Raw genomic sequence first — 20,356 nt, 5'->3', positions numbered from 1 at the left:
AGCAATATTTAACAACTGCAGAGGATGATCATGTAATGGAGTGCTAGACTCACAAGAGGATAAATGATAGGCTATGTTGGATACTAAAGTGGATAAGATCCCTAAACAAAGGTTCGATGGCACAGTGAGGCAAATGAAAAACATGCCACAACCCAAAGATGCGTGCTAAGAACTGAGAGATTATCAGTTACAAGTTTCATGGGGAAAAGGTGCAAAGATTCATAGGAGATTTCTAAAAGTTGGCCTGTGTATAAATGCAGTTTGCTACTCTGAGAGATGTCATATTACTTGGAAAAAAGTTGAAATTATAGTACCTTACTTATAAATAACATTAGGTGACAACAGTGATGAACTAGAAATTACCCAGATTTGATGGGAGAGTGGGCGTTAAGAAAAAGAAAGCAAGATCTGCCATGGTGGCTGGCTGTTTGAAAATGAAATTTGTATAGAGAGGGGTAAGGATAATACTTGACTTCCTGCTTTTCTATACAATTTAGAGTTCTCATAGCAAAAGGGAACATCTGTAAGAGTGAAACACTAAACAAAAAACCAGAATGAAATAAAAAATAAACTAGTCTTGCTATAAAAAATAAAGTTTGTGTGAAATCCAGAATTAAATGATAAGCCATGCCACAGTCGTGAGGATGGAAACAGTACCCCTAACAACTTAGTTTCAAACTTACAAAAAAACGACATAATCTTTACTGTTCTCTTATTAAATTTATTTTACTGGTACATACCAACATAAAACTTAAATACGGTTTGGAAGTGAGACATGATGCTTTGATATACATCAAACTGTGCAGTGATTAAATTGGGTTCAGCATTTTTATCTCCCCCAATATTGACCATTAACCCCACAAGTTCTTATCTACTGATTATCAGATGAAAATCTGGATAACTGTTGTTTGTAGCTATTGCAAACACCACACACACACACACACACACACACACACACACACACATACACATGCACACACACATGGGCCAGTATTTCTTTACCATGCTAAAGCCACTTCCTTTGGATATGTGCCCAGTACTGAGATCACTTGGTCACATGACAGTGCTAGCTGTAATTCTGAGCCTACTCAACTCTGTTTTCAATTTTGGCTTTGCAAATATTATGCAACTCCACCAACAGTGAGCAAATGTTCCCTTTGTCAGCAGTCCTCATCGTTTGTCTTTTTGTTGCCATTTGTTTGATACAGTTTCTCACTTTGTGGCCTAGGATACCCCACACTCATGCTGCCCCCCGTTCAGCATCTGGAATGCAGGGATTGGAGGTATGTGTCACTGTCGTAGCTGCCTTCTCCCCATCTCCGTTATATTTTTATCTTTCTCTCCTCATTAATTTGATTTTTTAACAAATTTTTGTTAATGAGATTTTGGAAATTTTCTATTTCTGCCAATCCCTTACGAAATTCACAGACCTACTTGTTTCCTGTGTTTATAATGTCTTTTTATGTATTGTTTTACTTGCTGGGGAAAGTTTTGTGTATTTGTGCTTATTTCCTGTGCTTTGGAATGTCTTCTTGAAAATATTTGCCAAACTAACATCTGGAAATATTTCTCCTACTTTTTGATTTGGTCGACTGTCAGAAACGCTAAATCTGTCAGGCACAGGGAAAGACTTTCCAAAAAGAAAGCTGTTTTACAGGTATGAAGACCCAAAACTAATTATTCTGATGTATGCATACTGCATACGTGTATGCATGCATTAAAACGCCACAGAAAACCTGCACCCACGCACAGTAAGTGTTGATTGTTCAACTGCTCATGGGCATGGGAATGTTAACTCTACTGACTTAACTATTAAATACATCTATCAAATGATCATGTAGTGCCCTATAAATTTGTAGAGTTGATTAAATAATTAATCATGAGTTCTAGACTCGCAGCCAGCTGGGAGTCTGATATAGAGCTGCTTGGGCCCAGCAGTTTAAAGCCAGCCTGGACAGCAACTACCTCAGTAATCATTATTATTGTTATAGCCTTAAAAATTAGCTCTGCCTTTATCCTGACATTTCAGCACTCTCCTTCCATTTATTCCATTTTGTCCCAAACGTGCTTGTACATTGGAATTACCTTTGGGATTTTTAAACAATAACAGAGTCCAGATTCCACTTCCAAAGGGTCTGGTTTAATTTGACTATGTCTTGACTTCAAGATGTGTAAAAATTCTCTTGGGGAATTCTAATGGGCACCAAAGTACAATAACCACAGATCTATTCTAAAATAATCATGTTTCAGAGACAGCCGCTCTTAGGGAACAGAACAAAAAGAAAACATACTTGCTGGTTAAAGAAAATATTACACCTAACCTGATTGTCTTACTTTGTGGTGAAGGTGTGTTAAGAGGAAAACGTGAGGCTTTAGAGAGGGAAAAGGAAGATGTCATTACCCAAAGAAGTAATGAGTTAAGAGTACGTATCAGTAGAACCACAGTGGTAATCGATGTAAAATAAATTAGGTACAGAATTTTATTTCCTGACATATAAGAATAATAAAATAGGTGTTACTAAATTAGTACCACATTTGTATCCTCTTTCTTTACTGGAACCCAAATGACAGAGAGCTTGTCTGTTTCTGACTTGGACAAAACACTAATAATAAATATTATAATAAAAATTACATAATAAATATTATGTAATTTTTAAAATGCAGGCTGCCCTTATACAGAGAAAGAAATAACAGAACTTTAAATACAATTCTAGCCCGGTGATGGCTTTTTCACTTTTTTAAAATACAACATAGAATTTTTTTTTTTTTTTAGGAAATTGCTGACAAATAACAGAATTACCAAACCTTCAATTCACAATAATCTGGGAAAACCTATAAGTTTTGCTAAAAATTTAAAACTCAGTTTGGTAGTTTTATTGTATAGTATTTTTCAGAATTTTTCATTTTTGTGTATTAAAATTAGTTACATTAAATTTACTTGGACAACATCTAGGCTCTTTAACAATTTCAAATGATCACAGATGCAATTTCATGTCATAAAATCAATGGTGAATTTTCAGATTAGGCTCTGAGCAAAGAAGCTACAAACAACTTAGATGAGCCAAGATCCTAAAAAAAAGTTCTACAGTAGTAGAGCATAATTTTCTTATCTGCAAAGATTTCCAGTTTTGTCTCAATATGGCACCTATAGAAATGTATTTTAAGTTGCCATCCTGTGGCTGTAAAGAGTCCAACGCCAGGGCCTGGAGAGGTGGCTTGGTGTTTAAAAGCACTGACTGCTCCTCCAGAGACATGGGTTCCATTCCCAGCACCCACAAGGTGTCTCACAACCCTCCGTGTACTCCTGTTCCAGGAAATAGGACGCCTTCTTCTTGCCCCTGCTGGCACTGCAGGCACAACAACCACACACATCAAGCAGAAATAAATGAGAGAGCTGGAAGGAAAGAAGGACAGACCGACAGGCAAACAGAGAGTAGACTATAATACCAGGTCATTCAGCTACGCTAAGATGAAGAGGAGGCATAGAGGAAAAGAAAGGATAAACAGATGCTCTGCTGTGTGAAAGGAAAATGTCTTTTCCTGAACCTACTGAGTGTGTGCCTACCAATTGGTGTGCTTTGCCCAGGGGAAAGACCGTTCCTCTTCCTCTAGGCATTTTTAGTTGCCACACTTTGAGAAAACTCGTGATGAGCATCAAGCATACATGAGTTAATGAGTATTGAAAAATCTATGAAAGAGATAACTAAAGGATGCTAGGGGCTGAAGCTCAGTTATTATTGTATGAAGACAATAAAAACTAAGCTATGTAGTGATCTATATGTCACAAATATAGATTTCATAGATGCCAAAGAAAAGCAGCAGAGTCCAAGAGAATTACAGCAGCTCTGCGGGAAATGTGAGATGTGAGTTGAAGATGCACAAGTGGCATCTTGACAGATTCTTATGAAAAGACATTCTACATAAGCAAGGGAGAAATGGAAAAATTTCATAAATGGAAAAATAGCAACAAAAATGACACTGAGTGTGCATTAATTTAAACACGTTTGATGTGACCCTAACACATTTTAATTATAAGAAAGTTTCACACACACACACACACACACACACACACACACACACACATTATTTTACCTTCTCTTAAAAGTAAATATTTGACCTCATGGTCCACGGGTTAGCGAGTGGTGAAGGCTACTGAGACCAGCCCTGAACATAATGAAGGAATGTGTGACTCCCCAGCCAGCCCCACCCTCTAGAATATTCTTTCAACCTGGAAGTTGTGCACATTTATGCTGTGGGTGCCTGCCACCCTTATGCTGAGTATGCAACCCCTTAAGGAAGGGCCAGTGGGAGGATGCGTTAGCAACGAGTGAAGACTTTACCATGGACTTCTTCCTCTTAGCTCCTTTGTATGCTCACTTCTTTAAGGTCACCAACATGAATAGAGTCCTAGTCATCCATTTTGCTTTGTGTATGTAGAAACAATACTTATTTCACTGTATCGTACAAATTTCTCAAGTTTCTGACAGACCTTTGTCAGGGTCTCTATGATTTTCTACACCTAAGATTATGTTATCTGCAAACTATTTAATTTGTTCCCTTTCAGCTTGGGTTGCCTTTATATTTTTTCTCACCTAAATGCTCTGGCTAGGACTCTAGTTCTATATTGAACGGAAATAGAAACAGTGATTGCCCTCGTCTTTTCCTACCTCAAAGGAAACGCATTCAAATGTTTCCCACTCCATGTGACCTTAGCTGTGCTTTTACCATAAATGTCTCTGCCTGTGTTCACACATCCCCACCAAATCCTAATGATCTGAAAGATTTAATCACGAAGGGATATTAAATATTGTCAGATATCTTTTGTTCATCTATTGAAATGAGCATGTTGTCTTGCCTTTATTCTGCTAATGCAATGCATCACATATATTGACTTGTGTGCACTGAACAATCCTTTGATCACTGGGATAACCTCCGCTTGACCATTGTGAATGAGTTCTTAACATGCTGTATAGGAATGGAGATACAGCTCAATGGTATAATATTGGCCTAGCATGCACAAGGCAAAGGGTTTGATCAGCAGCAGCAACACCACCCACACACACATACATACACACACACACACACACACACACACACAATACTCTTCGGTTGTGTGATAGTATTACACATGGGTGCTCAGGACCTAGACTCAGTCCATATAATTCTGAGTTTAATTACCTTACCCACAGAGCCATCTCCCCACACCCGTCTTTACTTGTTAATGCTCTGTTCAGTTCTTCACTCACAAAGTAAGTCTTGTACATTGAATACCATCCAGGTTTTTCTAGTTTAACACATAACTGTTGATAATAACATCTTATGGCGCTCTGCATGTCTGTTGCATCATTTGTAATATCTCTACTTTGCATTTCTAAGGTCTCCCAAATTTTTTTTTGCTCAGTCTATTTGACACTTTTTGTTTCATTTTCATTCCAAAAGCACAATTCATTTTCTCTGCAATCTTTTATACAGTTTTTCCATATTTTATATATTGACACTTATTTTTATTATTTCTCTTTTTTTTTTTTTTCTTCCATGTTGTAAAATTAGGGGGAGGGGTTGGGACATGAATCCCTTGCTGCTTGTCATAGGTTTTAAGGCAGAAGAGGAAAGGAGGGTCCTCACAGAAGAAGCCAAGTTAGAGAAGAACAATGAAACTCCGGCAGGGCCCATGAGACCCACCACAGAACCACTGGCTGCCAAGTATGAGCTTCTTTTCTTCCAGCATTTTTTATTACAATCTGTTCACTTTGTTCCCCAGCTGTAGCCCGCTGCCCTTCATCCCCTCCCAACTCTGTCCTCCCTCCCTCTTCTTCTTCCCTGCCCCTCCCAAGTCCACTGATAGGGGAGGTCCTCCTCCCCTTCCCTCTGACACTAGACTATCAGGTCTCATCAGGAGTGGCTGCATTGTCTTCCTCTGTGGCCTGGTAAGGCTGTTCCCCCTCAGGGGGAGGTGATCAAAGAGCCAGCCACTGAGTTCATGTCAGAGACAGTCCCTGTTCCCATTTCTAGGGAACCCTCTTGGACACAGAGCTGCCATGGGCTACATCTGTGTAGGGGTTCTAGGTTATCTCCATGCATGGTCCTTGGTTGGAGTATCAGTCTCAGAAAAGACCCCTGTGTCCAGATTTCTTGGTTCTGTTGCTCTCCTTCTGGAGCTCCTGTCCCCTTCAGGTCTTTCTATCTCTCCCTTCTTTCATAAGATTCCCTGTACTCTGCCCAAAGTTTGGCTATGAGTCTCAGCATCCGCTTTGATATCCTGCTGGATAGAATCTTTCAGAGGCCCTCTGTAGTAAGCTCCTGTCCTATTCCCTGTTTTCTCCCTCTTCCAGTATCTATCCCATTTGCCTTTCTGAATGAGGATTGAGTATCTTACCCAGGGTCCTCCTTCTTGCTTAGTTTCTTTAGGTATACAGATTTTAGTATGTTTATCCTTTATTATATGTCTAATATCCACTTAAAAGTGAGTATATATCATGTGTGTCTTTGTGCTCCTGGGATACTTCACTCAGGATGATCTTTTCCATTTCCCACCATTTGCCTGCAAATTTCATGATTTCCTTGTTTTTAATTGCTGACTAGTATGCCATTGTGTAAATATACCACAATTTCTGTATCCATTCCTCAATTGAGGGACATCCGGGTTGTTTCCAGATTGTGGCTATTATGAATAAAGCTGCTACAAACATGGTTGAGCAAATGTCCCTGATGTATACTTGAGCATATTTGGGGTATATGCCTAGGAGTGGTATAGCTGGATCTTGAGGTAGCACTATTCCTATTTTTCTGAGAAAGTGTCAGATTGATTTCCAAAGTGGTTGTACAAGTTTACATTCCCAACAGCAATGGAGGAGGGTTCCCCTTTCTCCACATCCTCTCCAGCATGTGTTGTCACTTGAGTTTTTGATCTTAGCCATTCTGATGGATGTAAGGTGAAATCTCAGGGTCATTTTGATTTGCATTTTCCTGATGACTAAGGATGTTGTTTGAAAAAACAAAACTTCACATCTCTGAAGAAATAGAAGATATCACAAGTATGAGTTTCTAATATGTTTCTTATGTCGGGGAACTAGCATCCTCCTCCTCTGGGCCTCTCTCTCACTCACGTGACCCTCCAGGGTTCACCATCAGGAGCACATCAGCACTACTCTATGTTTCCACTCTTTATTTCCTTAGCTCCTCAAGCTGCAGTGCTAGGTCCTTTGTTGGGGTCTTTTTCTCTCTTCTTCAATGTGGAACTCGGTGCTGTAAACTGTCTTCCTGCAGTTGTCCTGGCTGTGTCCCACTGGCTCTGGCACGCTGCATTTCCATTGTCCTTCATCTCAAGAGAAGTTTTAATTTCCTTTTCTCTCTTGACATAATAAATTAAAATAAAACACTGTATTTTGTCATTTCACAATGACTAAGGACCAGTGAGATGATTCAGCTGGCAAAAGTCCTTGCTGCCCATGCCTGGTGAGATGAGACCAAATACTTGTTCACAGCAGATATACCTGAGGTCCGAGGGTTAGGCTAGTGTATGCTCTCCCTAAAGTTGAGGACACCAAACTCATTAAAGCATCGTGGAGCTCTAATGACCAATAGAAAGAAGAGATAGCCAGATGATCTGAACTCTGAAATTGCAATCTCCAACTGGCCTAGAAATAGTTCTTTCATTATGAAAAGAACTTCCCACCACTTTCCTAAAATCCTCATGCATCGGTAAAAACACAAGGCAAAAAGCAGTGGACCTGTTGTTGCAAAGCATTCTGCACTTCCCAGGGGTGTTTATTTTACTTATACAAGGCATTTATTCACGGAAGCTTGCCAAATTGTTTCCACTGAAGAAAGCGACATTCTTTCTATTCCTTTCAGGCTCTAGCAAAAACTAATGATGTGAAAACACCTTCTTCATGCTCACACTGAAACAGAAAGGGGAAACGCATGCCCATGGTCGTTGTCCTAATGGAAGCACCGCAGAAGCGCTTGCTGTAAAATGAAGCGTAACCCAATGAGCTGAATTCTTTAAATACAAAGTATCAGTCTCATCTGTCAATTATCTTATCTTTACAAAGGAACTGCAAGAGGAAAGCAACACGTAAATAGTAATTAGTCTGATCATGATTAATCATGATCCTTCATCCTCAGCATCATGCCTTATAACCCTTAAGAGGGAGTTAAAATGGCATTTTAGATATAATCAAGGATTAACACTTTTGAGTGTCCACATTTAAAAGTTACCACATATTATGAGACAAATTTATTTCAGAAAGGTATAGCTTAAGATGGAAGCAGCGTAGATTATCTTTTTAAAGGTGTTGTGTGTTACGATTTAGGGAAAAGAGAAATGACTTAATTACAAATAGCCCTAAATGGAGAATTTTTCCCATTAAAAATCCATGTTATAAGGCCAGTAGATAATGGACCTTCAAGTTGCTCCTTAAAAATTTAAGTAACTGCAAAGAAAAATCTCATGAAGACGTTGTAAATGAATGCTTCCAAAACTATCAGTTGAATACTGCAAAGTAAAAAACAGAGAGAGAGAGAGTTGACCTATAGAATACTATCACCATTAGAGGAGAACTAGAAGGCATATATCATGACTTTCCTTCAGTGGAGTGGAGTCTGACAATCATATAAGGAAGAAAGCTCTATTTTATTTCTCTTGAGTTTTGATATAGTTCTATTGAATTAGTCTGTGAGTAGTACAGCAGCCTGAGATATTCAAGTATACAAACTGTATGCAAATTAAAATAGATTTGAAAGCAAACTCATTGTCAGAATAAAAATTCTCCTATTTCACCATCGCAAATTTGTGATTAAAATACATGGGGAAAAAACACAGAAATAGATGAACTAATTACTGTCATTAAGATGCTAAATATCATAAGTACACAGACATGAAAAATTATTATGATGTAAAATCTTTTTAGATTGATGGCTTTGTGGGTCTTGTGTTCCCACAAACTCCACTAAAGTGTGTAGTTTAAACAAAAGTGTGCAGTTTGAACTCGATTAAAGTGAAGTTTTAAACAAAACAAATTAAATAATACAAATACCTTTAGTAAATAAATTACTCAAAATTCAAGGCCAACTTCAACAGTCTGACCTTCTAGGACCATTAGAAACTAAGAAAAGCAGTACTTTTTAAGTATTCCTATATATTTCTCATTATTCCAATGACTTGGTCAAATGTTGCCCTCATCAGGCCAGAAGTGGTTTATCCGTGAATTTCAGCTGGCGTGGGCTGAACTCACTCACTGAAAGTGCTGTAGTAATTAGCATCAACTCGGGTCAACTTGAAGAGCGGTTTTAATTCTGAAAGGGCAGTGGAGTAAGAGAAATGTCTGTTCAGCTCAGCTATCGCCTTCAGGCCATATAGTCCTTGCTCTTCCTGGGAAATTAGCTTTGTCGCTCCCCTGGGTGAGAAGCAGGGGTACTTGGGATACAGTAGGTGAAGTTCCCAAATAACCAATTAAAAAAAAAATCTTCTGATCACTTCCTTCTGCCCTTTGAGCCAAACTGGAAGTGTTAGTTCAGATAGATGGACCCTGTCTGGAGTGGGTCACCGGCAACCCCCCATGCCTTGCTTCCCACTCCTCTCATTGCTGGACAGTCATGCCAACCACCTTGCTTACGATCACCCGTGGTGATCTCTCCTTCTGGGCCTTGGATGGGCCCCGTACTCAGTCAACAGTCTCTGCCTACATTCTGCAAGGCGGGAGTTCTTCGGCAGGTCCCCAACTAATTGTCACCACCTCAAAGAGATCTTTCCTGGATGTGTAAAGGAGAATTTTGATGTTCAATTTTACTGTCCTGTCAATTCCACTTATGAAACTTAAAGCAATCGGTGCCTCGTTTGCTTACTGAGTTATTGATCATGTGTTTTAGATTATAATCTAGCTCAGCAGTTCTCAACCTGCAGACTATCAGTGCAGATGCTGAGACTTATGGGCAAACTTTGGGCAGAGTGCAGGGAATCTTATGAAAGAAGTGGGAAACAGTAAGATCTGGAGAGGACAGAAGCTCCACAAGGAGAGCAACAGAACCAGAAAATCTGAGCACAGGGGTCTTTCCTGAGACTGATACTCCAACCAAGGACCATGCATGGATATAACCTAAGACACCTGCACAGATGTAGCCCATGGCAGTTCAGTATCCAAGTGGGTTCCACTGTAATAGGAACAGGGACTGTCTCTGACATGAACTGATGGCCTGCTCTTTAATTACCTCCCCCTGAGGGGGAAGCACCATTACCAGGCCACAGAAGAGGACAATGCAGCCACTCCTGATGAGACCTAATAGACTAGGATCAGAAGGAAGGAAAAGAAGAGCTCCCCTATCAGTGGACTTGGGGAGGGGCATGCATGCAGAGGGTGGAGGAAGGGAGGGATTAGGACGGGAAGAGGGAGGGAACCACAGGGAGGATACAAAGTGAATAAAGTGTAATTAATAAAGAATAAAAAAAATATTTGACCACCTCAAAAAAATAGTTCAATGCTAAACTCACAGCAACTATTTCTCCTTCACCTTACTTTTTAACTTTAAAGACACTAACCTATGTGTTTGCCAAATGACTGAGTGTTAAATGGAGCTGTATGACTTCCTCAGAGAAAAATGATGCTTTTGGCTTTTCTGTACCTAAGGAGGTGACCCTTAAGATTGTATTATATCAGGGGATAATTGATGCTCTGCACGTTTCCATTCTTGTTATCTTCCTCCTACTTGATGTTTGCAAGCTACAGAACATGCTCTTTCGAATATCTTAGCAATTTATTATCCTGAACCAATCAGGTCATTTGCAAACACAGCACAGCATGTCTGTGTTCAGCTATAAATGAAAATAGTTGTCTATTTATAGATATAGCAGTCGTACTCAGACGACTTTAATTCATTACTGTGGGTTTCTGCACAATTTTCATCTCACATGTGGTAGGAATTATGCAATCCTATATTAAAACCGTCTTTTAACAGGCTGAGTTAGGAAATACCAATTATAAAAAATAAAGATGAGGGAAACATCTTAACATGGCTGCCTGAGCGGAGCAGAATGGGTTGCTTGTCTCTATTGTTGAGCTTTCAAAGGGATGAAAATGCTGGGGCAGAAACGTGTAAAACTTAAGCAGTTACAATAGTAACAAATGTAACTGTATCAGTCGGAGCCCTGCCTGGAGAGAGAAGTGGGGTGGGGGTTCCTTCAGGCCATTCTGAGTGCTCACAAGACATGCAGTAAGCAAGATGGAGATACAGGTGACACCCTGAATCTCTTATTCTAGTCCAGGGGGCCCTACCATGTGAATTCCAGTCTATGAACACGGGGGCGGAGGTTAAACTTCAAGATGGGTGACTAACTCACTTTCAGTTTGAATCAAGAAGCTGAGGGAACTGCAGTCCAGGTGCACCCAGACAGGAAACAGGATGATCCTACTACACAAAGGCCAGGCTTTCGGTTCTAGTCAAGCGTGGAATTCACTGGATCTGAGCCTCTAAGCATGGAAGGCAATCCTCTTACCTCAGTCTACCCATTCAGGCCTTCCTTTCTCCCAACAGCACTGTCACAGACACTTGCATAACAAGTGTTTGGCAAAATAGGCAAACATTGATGATTCCAACAAGATGATACATAAAACCATGTAATTACGTATTTACTTTTACTCAGGTACCCAAAGACTTCACTCAAGAGATTAACAAAATTCATGTCAGTTCTTTCTTCGTGTATACCATCTCTTTCCCTACATACTAATTTAAAATTTCAGAATACTACTATAATTCCATAAAATTAGGAGAACTTTTCCCCAAATGGGACTGAGAAAAATCTTAGGTTCTGAGTCTACCGTCCTGCTTTTTATCTTGAGCCTGGTCTTGGTAAAGTCAGCTAGAGCTATAAACTTCTACTCTACTTGAATACGAGGGCTGGACCTCAAGACTCCTGTGGACCTCTCCTGGGAACGGCAGGAGGGTTCTTGACTGTCTCTGGCTGTTTGGATTCCTCGTGGGTGGAGATGAACTCCCAGTTCTCAGTATAAGAGTTAAAGTAACCGTGGTGGTTAGCGTGGCCGAGGATGCAGACAGCATGGCTAACCTAAACTGCTTATTGACCCAGTGGAAAAGAATAATAGGTTTGTATTATCCGTCATGCCCTCCGATAGGCACAGTCACAGTCACATTTATGCAAAACTCTACCCATCTTTTTTTTTTTTTTTAAATCTAGTTTGGGCTTAGGGAAGGAAATATAAGAGGTTGAAGGGAACTGAATAATTTAACAGTTCTTCCTGCCAGGATATCTAAACCAGATATAAACATCTAAGTCCTTCCATTTCTTTATGATTAATACATAGAAGATTTATTGCTTTGAGCTAGTTTCACCATTGGCGAATCTTTAATACTTCCTTGCTTTCTTTCAAGGCCATGGTAGTTGGAGCGCCCCTCTGTGGTCCCCATCACACAAGGCCACTTTCTACCACACACTACAGGTAAAAGCAAATATTAAATTGAATAAGTTTCCTTCCTACCTTGTATTATAGTTAACTTTTAATACGTGTGTGTGCGTGTGCATTTGTGTGTGTTTTGTGATAAGTTACCCCTATGCTATTTTTGGGGGAGAGGGGTTGTGTGTGGAGTACATGTTTATATGTATTTTGATGAAGATATTGCATGCTCATAAAGATGCATGCGTATAAAAACCTGACGCTGTCAACCGAGACTCTTCCTCAATGACTCTCTTCCATACAGCTGAGGCAGGCTCTCTCAATCAAACCCAGAGCTCCTGGATATGGCTAGTAACAGGAGTCAGCTTGTTCCGGGGATTCCATCTTTCTGTCTTCCAAGGTTGGACTTACAGATGGCCACCAATGCCCACCCAACATTTAACATCTACATTTAATGGCTAAGTCAACTTCTCAGCCATGCCATGTTATTGTTAAGGGTAGATACTTTTAAATAAAATCGTATTTAGGGTTGGGGAGATAGGTCATAGTAGAAAGCACACTAATACATTTAAAGTTAATTTTATCCCTTGTCAGTTAATTCCCTAATAAAATCTAAATGTGTATCCTAGTGTTATAGGCAGTTGTCATACATTGCTTTGAAAATATGACAAGTTTTCCACTGTGGTTACTGATGAAGATAGATAAAAATCACTCAAGTCAGGGGTCTGAATCTACATCAGTTAAATTAGCTGCTCCCTTTTTTCCAAATGTCATTCATCCACTAACATGCAGCTACAATTAAAGGGGTGGTAGTGAGGGTTCGAGGGCAGCGAGGCTTGCTCAGCCAGTGATCACATGGACACTGAGCAATTTCCATTGCTCATGACTGGAAACCCCGCTAGTCAGATGAATTACAAGAATCTTTGACTATGGGGAGGAAAAGAGAAAAATGCCTTGAGCACTCTATGTGCTTCCATTTATATAACTATATTCCTTCCTAAAATATAATGTTCTGTCTTTACTTTCTTTTCAAAAAGCCATTGTATTTTTCCTATCATATCTTCAAGCCAAATGACCATTGTCCTGGGCTTATTAATTTATCACCCTCTGAACATATCGAACCAAGTAGTAATAAAAATGCCGAACTTCAGCGCCATCCTTTCTGATTTCTGGAAGAGCATTGGACAAATTTATAGTAAAACTATTGACCAAGCCCATCACAGCTTAGGCGCAACGGTAACAGGTTCCTAGTAACCAGAACTTAAGAGATTTTCACTGTTTGTACTTTGGGCTGATCAATAGAAAGTACATAAGACTGAACGAGGGAAATAAAGGGAGGCTGGGAGTTCTTTTATGTGGCTCGTTCTTCTAATGCACATGCTTGTCACAGGCTCCCTGACATCAGGTTCTGTGTTAACTTGTGTTGATTGTTTGCCCAGCTGTGTTTAGAGTTCCGCATGACAGGGAGTGCTGTGCAGTGACTGGAGATAGCAACGGTGGAGATTTTGGAAGTACTTCTAAAAGCAAGTGTATGAGTTTGCTAATGGATTTTGGAAACTCAAATTGTTCAGCTGTTCCTGCTGCCTCTGCCTTTTCCAAGCTAAAACAAGGGTGGTCTTGAGCCTGTGCAAATTCAACTCATAGTCAACTTAAGGGTCTCAGTGGAGAACTTCCAGTAGAGAGGCAGGAGAGGCAGGCTTGGCAGCCTGTTTCTCTCAACCAAATAAAATTCTGTGGTGAAGTTGGGAACAACATGGACCCCTTCATTTATGTTCCTGCTCACCTGTATTTTCTACATTGGTATGAGGTGAACGTTCATAGAATGAGACCAGCAGGCATTTGAGAACTGTGAGGGGTGTCAGGTATATTTTGTAAATGCATGGCCTTTCGAAAGCGGTTCTTAACAGGTCCCTGCTGGCTGCAGCCCAAGCTACTTTCTAGCCCAGAAAGAAAAGAAGCATAATTACCGTGTTCCCTTGTGGTTCACTTAAGCTATCCCTCCATCTTAATGACAGTGAGGTAATAGGTGGTTGATTTCTCAGCCACTCATGCTTAGAATGCTTAGAATTGTGTCTGGCAACACTGGTTCGCTTACATAAATGGTTTAGCAAAATTTCAATGCCTAAGGTAGGCTTTTTCTTTTAAATTCTTTTACATTAAGAGGGGAAAAAAACAAAAAGAAAACCACTTGACGTTAATTCTGACTCAACAAGGCTCAGGTTAGTGAACTATTGTGGACTGCCAAGAACTTAGTGACATATCACTTTAGAAATGATGGGTGCTAACCAATTACTGATCTTATATTGCACTGACAGTCTTGGCATTGAAAGAGGAAGCTGTTCAGAATGATAAATGGATATGACAATTTATTAAAGATCAAAGGCGCGATGAGCATTGGGTACAGATGCATCCATTTAGAAAGGGCATAGGAGAAGAAAAACAAAAGATAAAAACAATTCAGAGTGTAGAAATTTAAACTTTGAGATGAAAGGCACATCCGTAGTACATATTAAATTTATTTTTTTAGATGCAAAAATTCTAGAAATTTAGCAGCTGTGTGCCCTGAAGGTAAAGGAAGACATGCATGAAACACAATTCTAGGGCCTTCATGACATCATGTCCCCTTTGTTCTCTTCTGGTCTTTGACAAGCTACCACAGATTAAGGCTTCTGGTTTGGCCACAGTCCTTCCCATGGTCTGGTTAATTTCGGTGCTGGGTTCCCTCCCTCAAATGGAAGGGAACATAAAGTGCTAGGACTGAAAAAGCTTCCAGACAACTGCATGACTCTGTGGCATTTTGCTAAACCAAGTAAGAGAAGAGACACAGTGATATTCTTAACAGCACATGTGATTCACAAATCCTGTACATATACACCATGGAATACTAGTCAACTAAAAGAAAAATAAACTCATGCGGGGGTGGCGGTGCATGCTTCTAATCCCGGCACTTGGGAAGTGGAGGCAGGTGGATCTTTATGAGGTCATGAACAGCCTGGTCTACTCAGTGAGTTCAAAGGATAGCCAGGACTACACAGTGAGACCCAGTATGGAAAAAAAAAATGGAAAAGAAAGAAAGGAAAGAAGAAAAAAATTGTGAACTTTGTACTTTGCTAGTAAATGGAGGGAACTAGAAAAGATCATATTGAGTGAGGTAACCCAGAGCCAGAAAGACAAATGTCACATGTTGTCTCTCCTCTGAGTTCCTAGCTCTAAAGCTTCAGATGTGACTACTGTAGTAACTGCAGAACCAGCAAAGTAAAAGAAAACATTGCAGCAATGGGTGGACAGCAGTGATCTGAAGGGAAAACAGGGGACTCTGATTAGGAAGGGGGAGGAAGATAAATACAGAATAACAAGGGAGGAGAGTACAGTAACAGTAAGGATATCTGAAAAAAATCCATGAAAAACCTTACTATTACATACCTAAAAATGCCAAAATAAAAAGCCACAGAAGTCTGAATATAAACATACCTATATACTGTAAATGAAATTTTTACATCTGAGCTGACAATCTAACAAAAGTGCCAGCACTTTTGTATGAAAGCCCTCTCTTGAGCTGCCAGTCAGGTTTGCACAAGAGACTCCCAATATTTTATTGGATTCTACTGTTGCCCTTGACTGCCCCACACACACACCCCAAGCTAAAAGTCCCTATTGCTGAAGATACCATCCACTTCAGACACAGAGCCCAGATGCCCTCTGGTGGTTTGAACAGGAATGTCCCCACAGGCTCATCTATGCGAATGCTTAGTCATTAGGGAGTGGCACTATTTGAAATGGATTAGGAGGTGTGGCCTTGTTGGAGTAGGTATGGCCTTGTTGAAGGAAGTGTGTGAGTCATTGCGGGTGGGCTTTGGGGTTTCAAAAACTCAAGCCAGACCCAGCGTCTCTCTCTTCCTGCTGCCTGCTGATCCGGATGGAGAACTGTCAGCTCCTTCTCCAGCACCTTGTCTGCCTGCATGCCGCCATGCTTCCCACCAGGACGATAATGGACTAAACCTCTGAAATTGTAAGCCAGCCCCAATTAAATGTTTTCCTTTATAAGAGTTGCCGTGGTTGTGATGTCTCTTCACAGCAAGAGAACGTTGACCAGGACATCCACGCAGCGGGATATGGCCTGAAAATCTCTCTGACACTGACTTTCATAGCACCTAGAAAAGCTTCCAAAGAGGGAAGCAACAGATATCCCTACCCATCTATGACACCTATGAAGCACAGCAAGGACGAACATGCCCTATAACCCTAAGGGAGCAGGAGAGGCGTGATCCTGTGGTAACCAAATCTCTCTAACCGAACGTAAGACTCACTCAGTGGGAGGAAACTCTTTTCTGGTGGAGGAAACGCAGTCAACTGCCCGCAGCTGGTGAGGAGAAGGACCTACCGCCCCCACTTTACACAGAATCCCCAGCCACAATCTAAACACGTGTCCTCCTAATCACAGATGAGTGCAGTGTTCACCCCTTATACTGAGCCCATTGCAGAAAAGCCCAGCCTTGGATTTTAGGAACTGCAGTGTCGGGGGGCGGGGCCTCGCCGAGCATCCTGGGCTGGGCGCCTCAGCCGGCTCGGCCACCCTCCCCTCCACTGCCTCCCTTCAACCTTGTCGGCGGTCTCCGTCACAGAGGAGGCCGCAAGTCACAGAGGCGGCCCCTCCGTCACAGCCGCAGCCCTTACCCTCCCCGCTCCCTTCCCGCGGGGTCCCAGAGTGCGGCCCGCCATGGCTCTGCTCAGTGCAGTAGCCCGGCTCTGGAGAGCCAAGAATTCATCCTGTCTCGTCCTTGCCGCCCGGCACGCCAGTGCTTCTTCCACGAATTTGAAAGAGGTGCTGGCCCATCTGATACCTAAGGAGCAGGCCAAAATTAAGGCCTTCAGGCAGCAACATGGGAAGACAGTGGTGGGCCAGATCACTGTGGACATGATGTACGGCGGCATGAGAGGCATGAAAGGGATTGTATATGAAACATCCGTGCTTGATCCTGATGAGGGCATCCGTTTTCGAGGCTACAGTATCCCTGAGTGCCAGAAAATGCTCCCTAAGGCTAGGGGAGGGGAAGAACCCCTGCCTGAGGGCTTATTTTGGCTGCTGGTAACTGGACAGATACCAACAGAGGAGCAGGTATCGTGGCTCTCACAAGAATGGGCGAAAAGGGCAGCTCTGCCTTCTCATGTGGTCACCATGCTGGACAACTTTCCCACCAATCTGCACCCCATGTCCCAGTTCAGCGCGGCCATCACAGCCCTCAACAGCGAGAGTAAGTTTGCCCAGGCCTATGCAGAGGGAGTCCATCGCACAAAATACTGGGAGTTGGTCTATGAAGACTGTATGGACCTGATTGCAAAGCTACCCTGCGTTGCTGCAAAGATCTACCGGAACCTTTACCGGGAGGGCAGCAGCATTGGGGACATTGACTCTAATCTGGACTGGTCCCACAATTTTACCAACATGTTAGGCTACACTGATGCTCAGTTCACTGAGCTCATGCGTTTGTACCTCACCATCCACAGCGACCATGAGGGTGGTAACGTCAGTGCCCACACCAGCCACTTGGTGGGCAGCGCCCTTTCAGACCCGTACCTGTCCTTTTCAGCAGCCATGAACGGGCTAGCGGGGCCTCTCCACGGACTAGCAAATCAGGAGGTGCTTGTCTGGCTAACGCAGCTACAGAAGGAAGTTGGCAAAGATGTGTCTGATGAGAAATTACGAGAGTACATCTGGAACACCCTCAACTCAGGACGGGTGGTCCCGGGATACGGTCACGCAGTTCTAAGGAAGACTGACCCGCGATATTCCTGTCAGCGAGATTTTGCTCTGAAACATCTACCGGACGACCCCATGTTTAAGCTGGTTGCTCAGCTGTACAAGATTGTGCCCAACGTCCTCTTAGAGCAAGGGAAGGCCAAGAACCCTTGGCCCAATGTCGACGCTCACAGCGGGGTGCTGCTCCAGTACTACGGCATGACCGAGATGAACTACTACACGGTGCTGTTTGGAGTGTCGAGGGCGCTGGGGGTGCTGGCGCAGCTCATCTGGAGCAGAGCCCTAGGCTTCCCTCTGGAAAGGCCCAAGTCCCTGAGCACCAATGCTCTGATGAAGTTTGTGGACTCTAAGTCAGGGTAAACTGGGAGACTGGGGAAACTGACTGTGAGAGAACAAGGAAGCTTAAAAATAAAGTAAAATTGTTTCAAGGGCCTTTCATTTGCTGGTCTGGGATTATGTCTTGTGTCTTATGGGTGTGGCTAACCTCTTTAGGTTGGAGATTTTTCTAGTGCCTTCTGTAGGGCTGGACTAGTAAACACATTGCTTGAATTCACTTTTCATCATGGAATGTCTTACTGCCTGCATTTATTGTGATTGAAAGTTTTGCTGAGTATGGTGGTCTGTGCTGGCATCCATGGTCTCTTAGAGTTTATAGAGGATCTATCCAAGCCCTTCTGACTTTCATAATCTCATTGAGAAATCAGGTGTACTTCTAATAGGTCCGCCTTTGTGTGTGTGTGTGTGGTGTATTATTTCTTTGTTCTGTGCATTTAGTGTTTTTATTATGTGCTAAGGGGACTTTCTTGAATGGTCCAGTATATTTAGTATTCTTTATGCTTTTTATATTTTATTATCTGTATCATTAAATTAGGGAAGTTTTCTAATTTTGATGAAAATATTTTCTGTGCTTTTGACCTTGGTGTCTTCTTCTTCCTCTATTCCTATTATTCTTAGATTTGGTCTTTTCATGGTGTCCCAGATTTCCTGGATGTTCTGTGGCAGGAGTTTTTCAGACATTTTCAAACATTTTCTTTGACTGAGGTATCCATTTCTTCTGCTATGGGTTCAGTGTCTGGGTTCCCTCTTCCATCTCTTCTATTCTGTTGGTGAAGCTTGCCCTCTGAGGTTCCTGTTCAAGTTCCTAAATTTTTTATTTTTAGATATCCCTCAGTCAGTCAGGTTTTCTTTAATGACTATTTCTTGAACTGTTTTTCTTCATTTTCTTCATTTTTCATTTCTTTACTGATTTTATTTTTATTTTTTTGTGCTTTCATAGATTCTTTTTAATGGGGATTATTAACTTCTTCTTTAGGGACCTCTATCATAGTCATAAGGCTGTTTGAAGGTCTTTTTCTGGTGCTTCAGCTATATTGCATTGCTCAGGGCCTGCTGTGGTAAGGTTGCTGGGTCCTAGTGGAAATATATTATCCTGGCTGTTATCTCATTTTAATTCTGGTGTCGAGGCATCTGAGTTTGGGAACATTGTGATTCTAGGTGCTGACATCTGCTCCTGTCTTTGTTGGGATAGCGTTTGTTCCTTGGTCTCTGTTGCCCTCTCATGTTCTCAGGAGTGTGTGATGACTGTGTGTTGCCTGGCAGGAAATTTTTCTCGGATCCTGATAGGTGTGGCCATTGGGGGTTGTAGGTAAAATTGGGAGCTAACAAATAGGAACTGGGAATGAGCTGAGAGGAGGGAGAACCGGGGGAGTCATAGGATGGAGGGAAGCAGAGTGTTCCATCGGAATCTGCTTACTCCTCTGGGTACAGGGGCAGAAGGTGAGGAGAGCCCTCAGCAGGTTGACTGCTACAGATCTGGAGGTGAGACTGGGGGGCGGGGGGGGCTGGACTTGGAGGAATGGAGGCAGACCTGGAGATCTGCATTTAGTCTGCCTGTGTCTCTGGCCAGAGTGGCCTCTGGGTTCCAGTGCCTCTGGGGGTGGGAGCTGAGATAGAACAGTGAGAGAGAGCAGAGACATTTGGAGGGGCAGATCTGCATGATCCACTGGAGATGGTAGCAGGGGGATGAGAGGCAACAGCAGGAGGTGTGCAGCAGAGCTGGGGATGAGACTGGGGGCGGATTTAGAGGAACTTAGGACAGGTGAGCATCTGCAGTTAAGACTATCCGCTTCCCACTCTCAGCACCTTCTGGAGGAGCACACTTGTTATCTGAATGACTGTGCGATGTCCCCTG

General features: G+C 42.0%; 2 protein-coding genes across 8 annotated transcripts in view; one reads left to right on the top strand and one right to left on the bottom strand.

The window, feature by feature from the left end:
- The window catches only part of Tmem232 (transmembrane protein 232), a 237,619-nt gene that overhangs the window by 82,923 nt on the left and 134,340 nt on the right, over positions 1 to 20,356 (bottom strand). The window lies entirely within an intron of this gene.
- Positions 1,148 to 18,593, top strand: LOC110552376 (citrate synthase, mitochondrial-like). Of its 6 annotated transcripts, none has more exons than XM_060368259.1 (4): positions 1,164 to 1,283; positions 5,592 to 5,703; positions 12,385 to 12,452; positions 16,483 to 18,593. In XM_060368259.1, exon 4 carries the CDS (start codon positions 17,125 to 17,127, stop codon positions 18,523 to 18,525), a length of 1,401 nt encoding a protein of 466 aa, XP_060224242.1. In that variant the 5' UTR covers positions 1,164 to 1,283; positions 5,592 to 5,703; positions 12,385 to 12,452; positions 16,483 to 17,124; the 3' UTR covers positions 18,526 to 18,593. The 6 variants fall into 6 exon arrangements, with proteins under 6 accessions (XP_060224244.1, XP_060224245.1, XP_060224241.1 ...); XM_060368260.1 differs by having other exon boundaries at positions 16,453 to 18,593; XM_060368257.1 differs by having other exon boundaries at positions 12,712 to 18,593.

The sequence above is a fragment of the Meriones unguiculatus genome, chromosome 15 (assembly GCF_030254825.1).
Source record: "Meriones unguiculatus strain TT.TT164.6M chromosome 15, Bangor_MerUng_6.1, whole genome shotgun sequence".
Classification (NCBI taxonomy): domain Eukaryota; kingdom Metazoa; phylum Chordata; class Mammalia; order Rodentia; family Muridae; genus Meriones; species Meriones unguiculatus.
The sequence above is the reverse complement of the archived record's forward strand: the minus strand, read 5'-3'. Positions and strand labels throughout refer to the sequence as shown.

Excerpts from the sequence above, each read along its gene's own strand:
- LOC110552376 (XM_060368261.1), top strand. The coding sequence starts at position 17,125 with ATGGCTCTGCTCAGTGCAGTAGCCCGGCTCTGGAGAGCCAAGAATTCA.